Source organism: Xyrauchen texanus, chromosome 47 (assembly GCF_025860055.1).
Source record: "Xyrauchen texanus isolate HMW12.3.18 chromosome 47, RBS_HiC_50CHRs, whole genome shotgun sequence".
NCBI classification, from domain to species: domain Eukaryota; kingdom Metazoa; phylum Chordata; class Actinopteri; order Cypriniformes; family Catostomidae; genus Xyrauchen; species Xyrauchen texanus.
In genome coordinates, this window is record NC_068322.1 from 26088021 (window position 1) to 26101728 (window position 13708).

The 13708-nt window shown below is 39.4% G+C and overlaps 1 protein-coding gene across 1 annotated transcript in view; it reads right to left on the bottom strand.

Moving 5' to 3' along the window:
- The window catches only part of LOC127638712 (lysine-specific demethylase 5A-like), a 63583-nt gene that overhangs the window by 19738 nt on the left and 30137 nt on the right, over positions 1 to 13708 (bottom strand). The window contains exons 19-26 of the mRNA XM_052120356.1: positions 11667 to 12022; positions 7909 to 8047; positions 7436 to 7615; positions 5329 to 6045; positions 3668 to 3796; positions 3439 to 3583; positions 3131 to 3351; positions 2130 to 2555 (exon numbers count right to left, since the gene is read on the bottom strand). Of these exons, the coding sequence (XP_051976316.1) occupies positions 2130 to 2555; positions 3131 to 3351; positions 3439 to 3583; positions 3668 to 3796; positions 5329 to 6045; positions 7436 to 7615; positions 7909 to 8047; positions 11667 to 12022 (2313 nt within the window). The remainder of the gene's footprint in view (positions 1 to 2129; positions 2556 to 3130; positions 3352 to 3438; positions 3584 to 3667; positions 3797 to 5328; positions 6046 to 7435; positions 7616 to 7908; positions 8048 to 11666; positions 12023 to 13708) is intronic.

Sequence of the window (13708 nt, forward strand, 5' to 3'; positions counted from 1 at the left end):
CCTGACTGAGGCCTACATACAGCCTGATAACAACTGTGCCAAAATCAAACAAAGGGAGTCCAAAACAGACTACAAATCCCATGAAGCCTTGCTCACTTTACACCTATGTGTGAAATTCTGAAGGAACTTTCAACACCTATTGGATGAGGCGCACAACAGAACGTGTCCCTCAACCATGATGTCATCGGGAGTATTAAAACCTCAGAGATCTTTCTGGGCGTTGCTTCCAGCAACAGTATGTGCCTCTAGATGTAGATGCAGTATGTGCTCCCAAGTGTAGCCTAGTTGCAAAAGGGAGTAACGTACATACCTGAAACTTTGGACATACAATCTCAGTCTCGCTGGATGAGTTGAGATTTCTCAGTGTTCTACAGAGCACGCAAACAGATCCAAAGGAGACCGCCGAGCAATCCACGTCTTCACCCTTTTCCCTACAGAATTGAAGAAACTTTCTCTTCCTTCTTCATCTTCGCTGTTTTCTCTGCTGACCTGCCGAGAATCAGCTGCCGCACTGCCCGCCAACAGAGCGAGTAAACAACCTCCATTCATCACCCGAGCTTTGAGGAACCAAGTCGGAGTCAAACGACGGACGAACACACATTCTACCTGCGTTCTCATGCATTTACATCTGGGCAGAGATTGATTATTATAGTGTTATTCTTGTGCATCAAGGTTATTGCTTGTACAGTTTACGGACTGCCGAGTCCACTCATTGCTGCATTACTCAAGGTATTACTGTAACTTACCGTTACCACGAATGAGATTTGCTGTGTTGTCGTCCAACCAGGTTGGACTGTTGTATATTTCCACCAACACGGGTGAGACTGGCACACTGATTTTAGCCATTAAAGAACCAACAACTGTGGCAGATGGAATACGAGCCATTTACCGCATCTCTGAGTGATAAAACTAACAGTTGTCTCAACCACGATCGCTAAAACTGGCTTCCGTGCAGTCACTCTGTTCTCTCTATCTTGTACTAACCACACACACACACACAACCCCTCACAAACATATCCGCACACACATTTGGTGAGTAGATAACTTGGCAATAAAGCTCAGCTTTGTCCCCAAGTTAATGACAAGTGGAGACATGCGTTGAACGGGCAGACGCCATTAACCAGTCTCTCCGCCCACATTTGTGTGACATACTCTCCACGAGAGCCACGTCCACCATTTTGTGCCCTCCTTCCATCCTTACACACACACACACACACACACACACACACACACACACACACACACACACACACACACACACACACACACACTCCTGTCATGTATTACAGGCTTATCTGTTACCATATCTAATCATGTTACTGTTTAGTTTGTAGTTTGAAGTTGGAAGTTTATTGACTGCATTGTATTGATTATTAATTTATATTACTGCATCAATAAACTTTGTTATAATTTAAAGAGAGATATTTTGGTATTATTCTGCATGCACCAGTGCCAAGGGCTGGCAGGGGATGTCAGTGCTCAGATTCAAGCCTTCATTGTTCCCCTTTTGAATGTCAATGTTCTCCAGAAGTCAACTTTCCTAAGTGAACAATCCTATATTGAGGCTGCTATACTGTCTGGTTATTAGTCCCTGATTCCAGGGTGGTCCCCCGGAAAAATTAATTGTTAGTAATATTCTATTGATTTTGATAATTGATGGTTATCTTTGATGATTGTTGATTTGAAGGATAAATAAGCTAGTGTTAATTCTAATCAAGGTACTATTGATTTTAATCATTAATAATTATCTTTGATAATAACCAAACCCGCTCCTGAACGAAGCCCCGTAATATTGCTTTAAGTGTTGTTGTCATTTTTAATTACATTATTATGGCATTTGTATTTTTGTTTACATTTTTTTTCTTAAGAAACCAAACTAATGTGTAGCTATAGAACAGCAATAAAAGTATTTCAGAAGATAGTTATCAGCTTATTTGTATGTGTATATAAAATTATATCAATGTGAATTATAATAATCGAAATGGGGAATATTGATTTTTATGATTTTTGTCTTAATATCTTAAGCCATTCTGCTTCTCAAGTAGTTTTTTCTTTCTTTTTTAAGGATGTTTAGAAATTTGTACCAGAAAATACGTTAAAATATGTCCGGACTCGAGCAAACAACTAACCTTATCCTTGCACGGTCGCTGACAATTCTTGGCTGCACAAACGGCATTCTCATCGTTGGAGTCCTCTGCTCCTGACCAGTCGTATTTTGAGGGAATGTCCAGAATCTTCCTGGTCTTCTTCTCCAGTCCCTCCTTGGAAAACTCAGCCTTGGTGGCAGCTTTTTCCTTCCTCTTGCGCTCCTTCTCCTCTTTAGCGAGGCGTTTGGCAAGCTGCTTGAGTTCGCGGGATTTGTCCGGGTTCAGCTTCAGTTTCTTCTTCTTGGGTTTGAGCTCCAGAACACGTTTCATGTCTTTACTCTTGGGTCGGCCCTCCACACCGCTCGTGGCCAACAGCAGCTGCTCGGCTCTCTCCAGCTTCCTCTTCCTCTTCTTCTCAACATCTTTAACCTTCAACTTGATGGGTTTGTCCAGCTGAGCGTCTACAGGCTGCAGGAGAACAGAGGAATGATGTTCAAGATGTCAATGAACTGTTGAGAAACATCTGCGGCCGTGTTCACAGTGCAAAGTTTTGGGAGTACCAACCATATTTAAATAGGAGTGAATCCCCTAGATTATCATTCTGTATGTGAGTCACTCCTGAAATCACGATGATAGTTAATGAAATCCATAGCTACACTTTTGTGTTTTGTGGATACTGACTGTTTAACCTGCGTAGCGACATCTTGATGGCAATTTACATTGCAAATGTTATTACAATTATTAACATGGGCATCAGTTATGTCCATGAACTATATTACTTGGCAAAATAATTGTCTATTCTGATGATGATTTTTCATCATCTACAGTCTTTTATGATATTGCTGTTGCCAAATTTTGGTTAAAGCAATAAGAAACTCATGATTTGACCATGATTACAGGGTTCATCAGATCATGCATCTTTGCATTGTGCCTAAGAACATCCCTTGAGTGGTTTACTGCTGTAATAAACTGCTCCTGACAGAGGTGCTATGATTTATTTGCAGTGTGAACGTGGTCTATAAAAAAGCAAGGGTGCCGCTGACCTCCATGAGCTGCAAGAACTTGTCTTCTGAGGGAGGATGTGTGGCCTGCAGGATCCTCCAGATGTGCTGTGTCTCATCCAGAGAAACCTCCAGCAGATCTCCCTCCATCATCAGCTCCTCCAGCTGAGCTTTAGCTGCCGCAGACAGTTCCAGCACCGGCGGCTCCAGACTGCGCGGAACAAGCGGCGTTTTCCTCGGCTGCTTGCGCGGAGCGGCCTGATCTGAAGAGGAGAAGAGGAGTAGTCAGCTATGGTGCTTCCACACTAAAGTAAACTGTGAGGTGTAGACATATGTACATTGCATCTTACTTGGTGGGCAGGACTTTGAGGCAGACGAGTATGCATGCTCAGCACAGAACGACGGTGTCGTCGGCCACATGTGACTGACCACCTCCTCCGATTTGACTGGAATCTCTTCGTCACAGAATAAATACGGCTTCACTTCTCCTGAATCCTGACACACACATGAGATGAGAGCGAGATCAGACGAGAAACTGCATGCAAAACAGTTCCTGAAATTCATAATGGCTCTAAATACCTTGACATCATATCCATAAGTCTCTCTGATGTCCTCGTCTGAGTCTGTCTCTTCATCATCGTAGTCCATCGAGGCTCGTTGTGATGTGGCCCTGCTGAAACCCGCCTGCTGAAATGTCTGTATGTGACCCTGACAATCACATGACAATCAAAAGTGATGTTGGCCCTTATTATACATAATCCACAGTTCAACAACATAAAGTAACCACCTGAATCTCTCTTCCAGAAACTAGTGAGCTGCCTTGCAAAAAACACACAAACGCTGTTCGTTTTTTTTTGGGACAGTGGGTTATCCCTGTTGCTGTCTAGGGCAGCATTATGTTTTCCAAAAGCAAATTTTACAATGTTTGAAATTTTTCTTTTTGATGATTTGTGCATTGTGAATTTTAGATCAAGTCCAGAAATGGACATGAAAAAAGGGAAAACCATCCAAAACTCTTTGAAATTGCTCTATGAATAGAGCGATTACTAAACCACAAAAGGTGCCGTTTTAAAAATTACAGTCTGCATTCAGTGCTTCAGTCAGCAAAGTGTGAGTGACGCTCTCTAGCGGGAGTGTGCGGCAATATCAGATAATAAATGTCTATCATATTACAATACAAATCGTAAAGCTTGACAAAATGATCCTTTCCCAAATGTTGCCTATGGATGCAGTAAGCTTTAAGCACATCACAGATCAAAGCAATATTCTGAGACTTATCTGAATCATTGTGGTAAAAGAACAAGCAGTGGAGGTTTGTGCTTCTCCAATTAATATCCATATGATTTAATAGGAAGCATCCACAACGGTCACATTTAAAACACTATTATGAGCATTTCAAGTAAAGCAGAGAGACTATTTGTTCACACCTAACACGAGCACAACAGTGAGGGCAGTTATGGTCTGATTAAGGTGTATACATGCTGGACAATGTCAAACTACAAATCACATTGCCAGAAAACTCAAGATTTCATACAACGGTGTACACTACAGTCTTCAAAGACAAAGAACAGCTGGCTCTAACAAGGACAGAACGAGATGTGGAAGACCAGCTGTACAACTAAACAAGAGGATAAGTACATCAGAGACTCTAGTTTGAGAAATAGACGCCTCGCATGTCCTCAGCTGATAGCTTCATTGAATTCTACCCGCTCAACACCAGTTTCATGTGCAACAGTAAAGAGAAAAGTCAGGGATGCAGGCCTTATGGGAAGAATTGCAAAGAAAAAGCCACTTTGGTGAATAAAAGTACAAATTTCTTTCCATAAAAGCAAAATCTGGACATTATTCCAAACTTTTGGCTGCCAGTGTACATAGCACACACAACTATTGAGTAATATTGTCACAAAAAAAATGTATCTGCTTTTTTATATTAAATGAAATATTTTTATTATCAACTGTTTCTTACTTCATTGCCTATATTGGATTTTTAGTTTCAATAAGCTTGTTGCAGTGCATTCTGGGGATTGGCTTCTTTGCAAAGAATACTGCAAATACTGATGCCACCTGAGAATTTGGACAAAATCAGTTTTCTTAGAAGATACTGTATCTTTGAACAGCCTTAACATGGAAGCATACCTTTTATGGCTTAAATGCTGTCAATATAGGCAGCTAACAAAGTTTTGGAAGAGAGTTAATATGTTATCAGTATTTAAAGTGCACTACAGTAGTTGCACTCTTGCCTGCAGGTCAGGGTTGGCTGCTGCCTTCTGCAGCTCTGCATTGATGATCTTCTCTGTCTTTTCTCGAGCAGCGAGCTCCACCATACGCTGACTGAGCACTGACAGCTTAGCAAGGGCAGAGGAAAGCTCATCGGTGGCAAGGGCTTGCCGAGCACGATCCTGCCAACCCATGGCTCTCTCAGTCAGGCACTGTAGCGCCTCGCCCTCCGGCAGTCGCACCGGAAGCTTCTGCAGTGACACCAGCAGCGACAGGATGGTTTCCAGTCTCGGCCGCCTGGAACGCTGGCACAACGGGCAAAGAAACTTTGAGTCCTTGCTGGAGCCCTGCCAGCCAGCCACCATCTTCTTCTGAGAGCCGGCTTTGGGCAGGGGAACGCAAGCGCCATGGAACCAGTCTTTACACAGCTCACACTGAAGCATGAAGCCGCTGGCTGTCTTGCGACACAGGCAGAACTTCACCTCCTCGATGCGCTCTACCATAGCCATCTTGGCCAGATTGGCTGCACGGAGCGAATGGATAGCCTCCGCTTCCTGATGTTCTCTGGCTTTGAAGGAGGCAACGACTGCAGCTGGGTCACGGATTTCCTCCAAACTGTCCTCCAGGTCGCTCAGAGTCTCCATCTCCAGGCTGCGATCCTTCTCCAGCAGTTCTTTCACACGCTTGCGTTTGCTCTTACTGGTGCCATACACACCAATGTCAACACGTGGACTGAGAACCTGAAAGAATTTCACACCAGATGAATGAAGAGGAATAGCACATTTACTCAACTATGAGGTGTACAGTGAGGGATCCTCTGCTGATTTTGTACGTTTGCCCACTGACAAAAAATTCATCAGTCTATAATTTTAATGGTAGGTTAATTTGAACAGTGAGAGACAGAATAACAACAAAAAAATCCCAACAATTTTAGATGAATTGAATTGCATTTTAATGAGGAAAATAAGTATTCAACCCCCTCTCAATCAGAGATTTCTGGCTCCCAGGTGTCTTTTATACAGGTAACAAGCTGAGATTAGGAGCACACTCTTAAAGGGAGTGCTACTAATATCAGTTTGTTACCTGTATAAAAGACCCCTGTTCACAGAAGCAATCAATCAATCAATCAGATTCCAATCTCTCCACCATGGCCAAGACCAAAGTGCTGTCCAAGGATGTCAGGGACAAGATTGTAGATCTACACAAGGCTGGAATGGGCTACAAGACCATCACCAAGCAGCTTGGTGAGAAGGTGACAACAGTTGGTGCAATTACTCGCAAATGGAAGAAACACAAAAGAACTGTCAATCTCCCTCGGTCTGGGGCTCCATGCAAGATTTCACCACGTGGAGTTGCAATGATCATGAGAATGGTGAGGAATCAGCCCAGAACTACACGTGAGGATCTTGTCAATGATCTCAAGGCAGCTGGGATCATAGTCACCAAGAAAACAATTGGTAACACACTACGCCATGAAGGGCTGAGATCCTGCAGTGCCCGCAAGGTTCCCCTGCTTAAGAAAGCACATGTACAGGCCCATCTGAAGTTTGCCAATGAACATCTGAATGATTCAGATGAGAACTGGGTGAAAGTATTGTGGTCAGATGAGACCAAAATTGAGCTCTTTTCCATCAACTCAACTCGCCATGTTTGGAGGAGGAGGAATGACCTCAAGAACACCATCCTAGCCAGTAACCAGACCTTAATCCCATAGAAAATCTGTGGAGGGAGCTGAAGGTTCGAGTTGCCAAACGTCAGCCTCGAAACCTTAATGACTTGGAGAGGATCTACAAAGAGGAGTGGGACAAAATCCCTCCTGAGGTGTGTGCAAACCTGGTGGCCAACTACAAGAAACGTCTGACCTCTGTGATTGCCAACAAGGGTTTTGCCACCAAGTACTAAGTCATGTTTTGCAGAGGGGTCGAATACTTATTTCCCTCATTAAAATGCAATTCAATTTATAACATTTTTGACATGCATTTTTCTGGATTTTTTTGTTGTTATTCTGTCTCTCACTCTTCAAATTAACCTACCATTAAAATTATAGACTGATCATTTATTTGTCAAACGTACAAAATCAGCAGGGGATCAAATACTTTTTCCCTCACTGTAGGTGGAGTTGTGTGTTACCTGCAGTAAAGTGTAGGTTGAGTTCTTCTTCAAGAAGGTGCGAGCAGTTCTCTCTCTCCAGGCTCTGGCAGATGCAACTTGTGACTCCACTTGTGGCAGAGCTTCTAGCCTCACAGGGATGGAGCGACCTCTCCCCAACAGACTCTCCAACTGCTCCAGGTAGGCATAGTTACTGCCGTTCTATTCATGAAATTACATAGAAGACTCAAGTCACATTATGTAGTAAAACAACAAACAAACTGAAATGAAACAGATATTGACAAAACAGTAACATTACAGTAAATATAAATTCAGAAAATCTCTTTCATTAGGAAAAACACCCAATTATCTATTTACATGCGTAATTCATATTTTAGTCTATGTTTGATTAGAAAAGGCTTTTTTAAATATATAATGTCAAAGAGAACACACATTAAAATCACTTTATACAACATGTCCAACATGTTTTAACAAAATCTGAAACCCAGCGTCACCTGAATGGCTTCCACTTTGGCAGTCCACTCCTTGGCTTTGTGCAAGGCATCTCTGAGGGCGAGCACATTGGGCAGGTATGCTGGGATATTCTTGGCCTCCATTACGATACTATCCAGTGTGAGTAAACTGTGGCGAGGCCTGTAGAGACAACATTTACAAAGCACCATCTGGTCATACGGGCATCTTATTGCAATATGAATCATGAATGTGTTAAATTGATTATTTTTAAGATTTAAAAAAGAACACAACCCAGACAAATCAGAGAATATTTCAATGTTGTTAGCTGTTCTTAAAGTCTCACAGGTGACTTCAAGGTGACAGCCTCATCTAGGTCACAGAACCAAATCAAAACATCTGTTAGGGCCATGGTTTTCAAACGGGGGCACTAGTGGATGTTAGGGGAGGCACAGAGATTGATAATAAATTCACCAACCCTCTGGGGTCTGAGGGTATTTTGGGCTCTGGAGAAGTTTTGACATGCCTTGACATTTGTGCTTTTTTCAGTTGCTTAAAAACATATTAATGGCTAAAGTCTGATAACACTGTATTCAGCACAAACTGGGCTACAATAATATGTGAGCAACATGTATGTACAGGTTTGTATTTTTGACAAAATAACGTTTATGCATGGTTTTTGAAAAAAACTATTTAAGTCACTGAAATAAGGCCATATAACACATACTAAACATTTGTCCATTTGTCCAGTCTCAACTCAAGCCCCCACTGGCTAAGTTGACAGTTATTTTTTCATGGTAACATTGAATGTAAACAACAATTAGCCTAGGGGTGTGCTGTTTTACATTTTGCTCTTAAATTAGATCTGATTAGGTTTTATTCGTCAGCGCCAGACACAGGAAAATGTTAGGCGTACATTGCAAGTTATGAATCATATCAGGAAAAATAAATTAAAATCAATAATTCTAAGTTTAGATGCTGAAAAAGCCTTTGATTCAGTTAGCTGGACCTATCTTTATAAGGTTCTACGCAAATTTGGCTTTCATGAAGTTATAATTAGAAGTATACAGGCACTTTATGATACACCAACTGCAAAGATAAAGATTAATGGGTATTTATCAAAGTCATTTACAGTGGAAAGAGGCACTAGGTAAGGATGTCCATTGTCCCCTCAATTATTTGCACTATACTTGGAACCCTTAGTACAAAGCATTAGACGGGATAAAACAATCCAAGGCATCAGTATAAAAGGAGTGGAACACAAAATAGCCTGCTATGCAGATGATATACTGATTTATCTTGGAGATCCAACCAAATCTTTACCCCAACTCATGGAAAAATTTCAGAATTCTGGCCCTCTCTCCGGATATAAATTAAATATTGATAAAACAGAAATAATTTCATATAATTATAATCCCCCTGTAAATATTAAAAATACATATTTGTTAAAATGGCATACAAAATCATTTAAATATTTAGGTATCCATTTGACGAAAAACATAGAAAAATTACAAAGAAAGAATTTTGATCCACTAAATGTAAAAATCAAAGATCCAAATGGAATCTAATTCCCTTTTTTAGTATTAGTTCAAGGATTGAAGCAATTAAAATGAATGTATTGCCAAAATATCTTTACTTATTCCAATGTCTACCTGTAGAAATTACTGGAAAACAATTCACAGAATGGGATAAAATGCTTTCACGTTTTATTTGGCAAGGGAAAAAGCCCAGAGTACGCTTTAAAACATTGCAGCTCCCAAAGGATAAAGGAGGGTGGGCTCTTCCCTAATTAAAAGATTATTATACAGCAGTGCAAATTAGGACAGTGGTATATTGGTGTGACCCACATTATAACGCTCCTTGGAAGGATATGGAAATTTGTACTACAAAGAATATTCCTGTACAAACAATATTAGCAGATAATAATTTGCAACAATATATAGATAAGCTAGAAGACCCATGGACAAAGCTTACCTTAAATGTTTGGGCAACGGCGATAAAATAATTTAATTTGTTGGAATACACTTCCATCTTTAAATGGATTGCTTATGATTCAGACTTCACTCCAAATCAATCTGATAACAGGTTTAGATTGTGGACAAAAAAGGGAATAACTTATTTTTGCACAATCATTGAGAAAGGTGAAATTTTAAGCTTTCAAGTATTAAAGGAAAAGTTTTTATTAGAAAATCAAGATTTCTATAGATACCTTCAGGTTCGAAGTTATTATGATACAAAAATAAAAGGAAGATACAAAGACAATTTGAATCCACTGATAGACTTGCTTAAGAAGGCATACACATCAGGTACTAGGATATAAGATATATTCTCAGATATATAAGAGTTTAATAAATATGAAAAAACACTCTACAAGTTACATCAAAGAGAAGTGGTTGAAAGAAAGTGGAATAATTTTCACTGATGAAGAGTGGTCGACCGAATGGAAATTTCAGTGGAAATCAACTAGGTCACTAAATTGGACTGAGTACTGCTGGAAAAACATTGTTAGATATTTTATAACACCAATACAAACGGCCAAATACAGTAATAACACTCCAAAATGTTGGCAAAACTGTGGATGCAATGAAGCAAACCATTACCATATATTTTGGGAATGTCTACATATTTAAGAATATTGGAAAGAAATACAGGATACTCTTGAACATATTTTTAGAGGAGACATGCCTCTAGAATGCAAATTAGTGTATTTTGGTTGTGTATGTTCAGATATAGTAGCAGAAGATAATAAATACCTGATGGGCGTGCTTTTAGCAGCCAGTAAGAAGGCAATCACACGCAAATGGTTAAAACAAGAGAGACCAACACTAGATGACTGGATAGATGTGACCATTGAAATTTATATGATGGAAAAGATAACTTTTGTTGTTAATTTGAAGAAAGATGTTTTTCTGGAAAAATGGAGGAAATGGGTTGAATATGTATCAGAAAGAAGGTCAGATTTTGCTGCTATACTTAAATAGATGAAGATTAATATATAATGTATATGTTAATAATATATGTCTGCATGTGTATGTAATAATAATTCTCATAAGTCACTTGAGATTATAATAATAAGTAATTTGAGGTTGTTAAGGATGGAATCTAACTAGGACACATGTTCTCTCTCTGGATGTATATAGTTACCCCCCTTTTATTAATTTTTTTCTTCTTTCTTTTGGTACCCTTCTTATTTGTATTTATTTTCTGTTGTAAAAGAAAAAAGTTATACTTTGAAACAATTAAACAAACCTGGAGTACAATATATATTTAAAACACATTAGGTAAATGTACATACCTGTATTTGTAAAGACACTTTGTGATTGCATTGAGCACTATATGTAACCTGAAATATACTATATGATTGTACTCAAATGAACGATCAAAATAAACACAAAATAACAAAAAAAAATTAGATCTGATTAGACTGATCTAAGTTTTTATGCAACTGACTGAAAACATTAAGTCCAAACTTTTAGACGACTAACTAGTAAGACTAGTCTAAAACAGTTTCATGCGACCAGCCCCTGACATTCTCATTGGTCATAAGATGTATACGTCAGACTGTGTTGTGGCAAAAGTTAAAACTCTACTTTTAGACAGTGACTGATCACTCCTTATGAAACCCTGATGTTTTCCACCTACGCTCTTGTTGAAATCAATTGATTATCAGCATTCTCTAATCTAGTGCTAACTCTTTAGTGTGTTAAGAATAATAACCCTTTAGCTATAAGAGTAAGAATAGTAAGAATTTTTAAATGGGAGAATTTAGGTCAGATTATGATGAAGACCGCAGGACTGTTACCTTGCCTGCAGGCATGCTTGCGCTCGCTCCTCCCAGTGCTCTGACACCGTCAGCAGCTCCTGAAGTTCCGCCATGGCCTTCTCGACTGCATGATGAGGAGCCAGACCCACGCCTGAGTCAATGAGGCGCTTCATGAGCTCCAGAGTCACACGCTGCGGCTCCATCAGCGTGAGCCGCACCTCGTCCAGCCAGCGCGCCTGCTGCAACTCCTGCTTAAGTCTCGGCAGCTCTGGCAGCTCCACGTCCAGACCTGAGCCCAGATCCACCAGAGCCTGCAGCTTACTGGAGTCAGGAGTCACGTCTGCTAGAGCCAACTGTGCACGCTCGTGAAAGTCCTCCACGTTCTCCAGCAATTCCTGCGTCAGAGAAAAACAATGATGAGTCTCCTCCTTAACAGCATGATCAATCTGTCCATTCATTTCATTTTCACAGCAAATATATATCAAGATATATATTGTTAAAAGGCTGAAGCATTCTACCACATAAAAATTATAAAATACTAATATTATTATTTAGGATCTGGACCAATCAGACACACAATTATTCATTATTTAATGAATAAGCCAACAGATGTCTCAGAACTGTAACAAGCAAAGGTTCAAGTAGGCCCAAGCAGACTCAGTTATGTCTGATCCCCCAACTGATCGTTATCAGCAAAGGAATGCAGAAAGCATGGTTCACTCCTGTCCCCCAGAAGAAATGGACTCAAAGCCCAGAACAAAAGACTTCTCTTCACTAAATTATAGACAAACTGTCCATAAATGAACATGTGTTCCTCAAGCCATGTGCAACTACCTCGACCACAGAGTCAATGAACACCACAGTTCATCATATATTCTTCATTCAACACGCAGGAAATTGATTGCATCTTGAACACCATCGACTCGAGGAACCATCAAGATGCTCTCCTGCGACTGCATCCGGGCACTCTCTCAACAGCCAAGGCAATTGCAAGTATCGTACCAGTAGCTAACTGAACTTGGGTTTAGTATAAGAGATGAAAACCCCTTTGTAACAAAAGGTGCTTTTTAAATTAAGAACTTGATGGTTCTCTCAGTTGGTTAAGTGACTCTTTTCATAACTTCATTTCCCCTATTCTGTTCCAGTTTAATTTTATTTTCATTTTTCCCCTATCCCATGTATGACTGTTTCGTGTGTGTTTTTGTTTAGATTAGTTATGTGTTCATATTTTAGTTAAATCAAGATTTTGTGTACATTCTTGCGAGTTGATTCTAGTCTGCTTGTAAATCAGTGTTAATTTAATGATTCGATGTCAGCTCCATGCTAAGAAAGAGTTATTTTTGTGTGGCCACAATAAATATCCTTTCTGAGAATTGATAGACAATCAATACTGAGTGTTCGCTGGACTAACAGATAAATTGATTGTAATATTAATTCAGCTACCTCCAGTTGATTCTATTAACCGATCCAAATGTTTATAATTAATTATAATGAGTTATGATTTATTATTCATGTTTCCCTTTTAATGATGTGTTGACTTGTGTTATATTTTGATAAATAATCTCATCCTTGTTTCTAAAAGATTTAGCTTCAAAGCTATACCTATATGTGTAATATTATTATTATTATCAATAAGCCATGAGAATAATATCACTCCAATAAGAGAATTAATCATAATTCACTCATTAAAGCTAATTCCTTACAGTAAATATTGTGAGCTGATTACGTTATATTACGATTTTAATGGTGGAGAATCTATTAAAACAAATAATCTAGTTATTTGTCATTTATCTAATTTATAATGGGTGTCGAACACGACTAATTCCATTAAACATTTCATTACCTAATAAGGTACAATAAGGACAGTTTAATTTAGTTCATAGCTCACATATTTCAAGACCCTAAATTCCCTTCTAAATTTAGCATACCAAATATCCTTACATATGATGGTGTGAGAATGAGGTTTTTTAAAGTTTCACTCCTAAATGTCGCATTTCCTTTATTCCTGCAATTAATAAAAAACAAAAATACTACTAAAAATATTTTTGGCAATATCAACCTATCTATGGACTATCCATCCA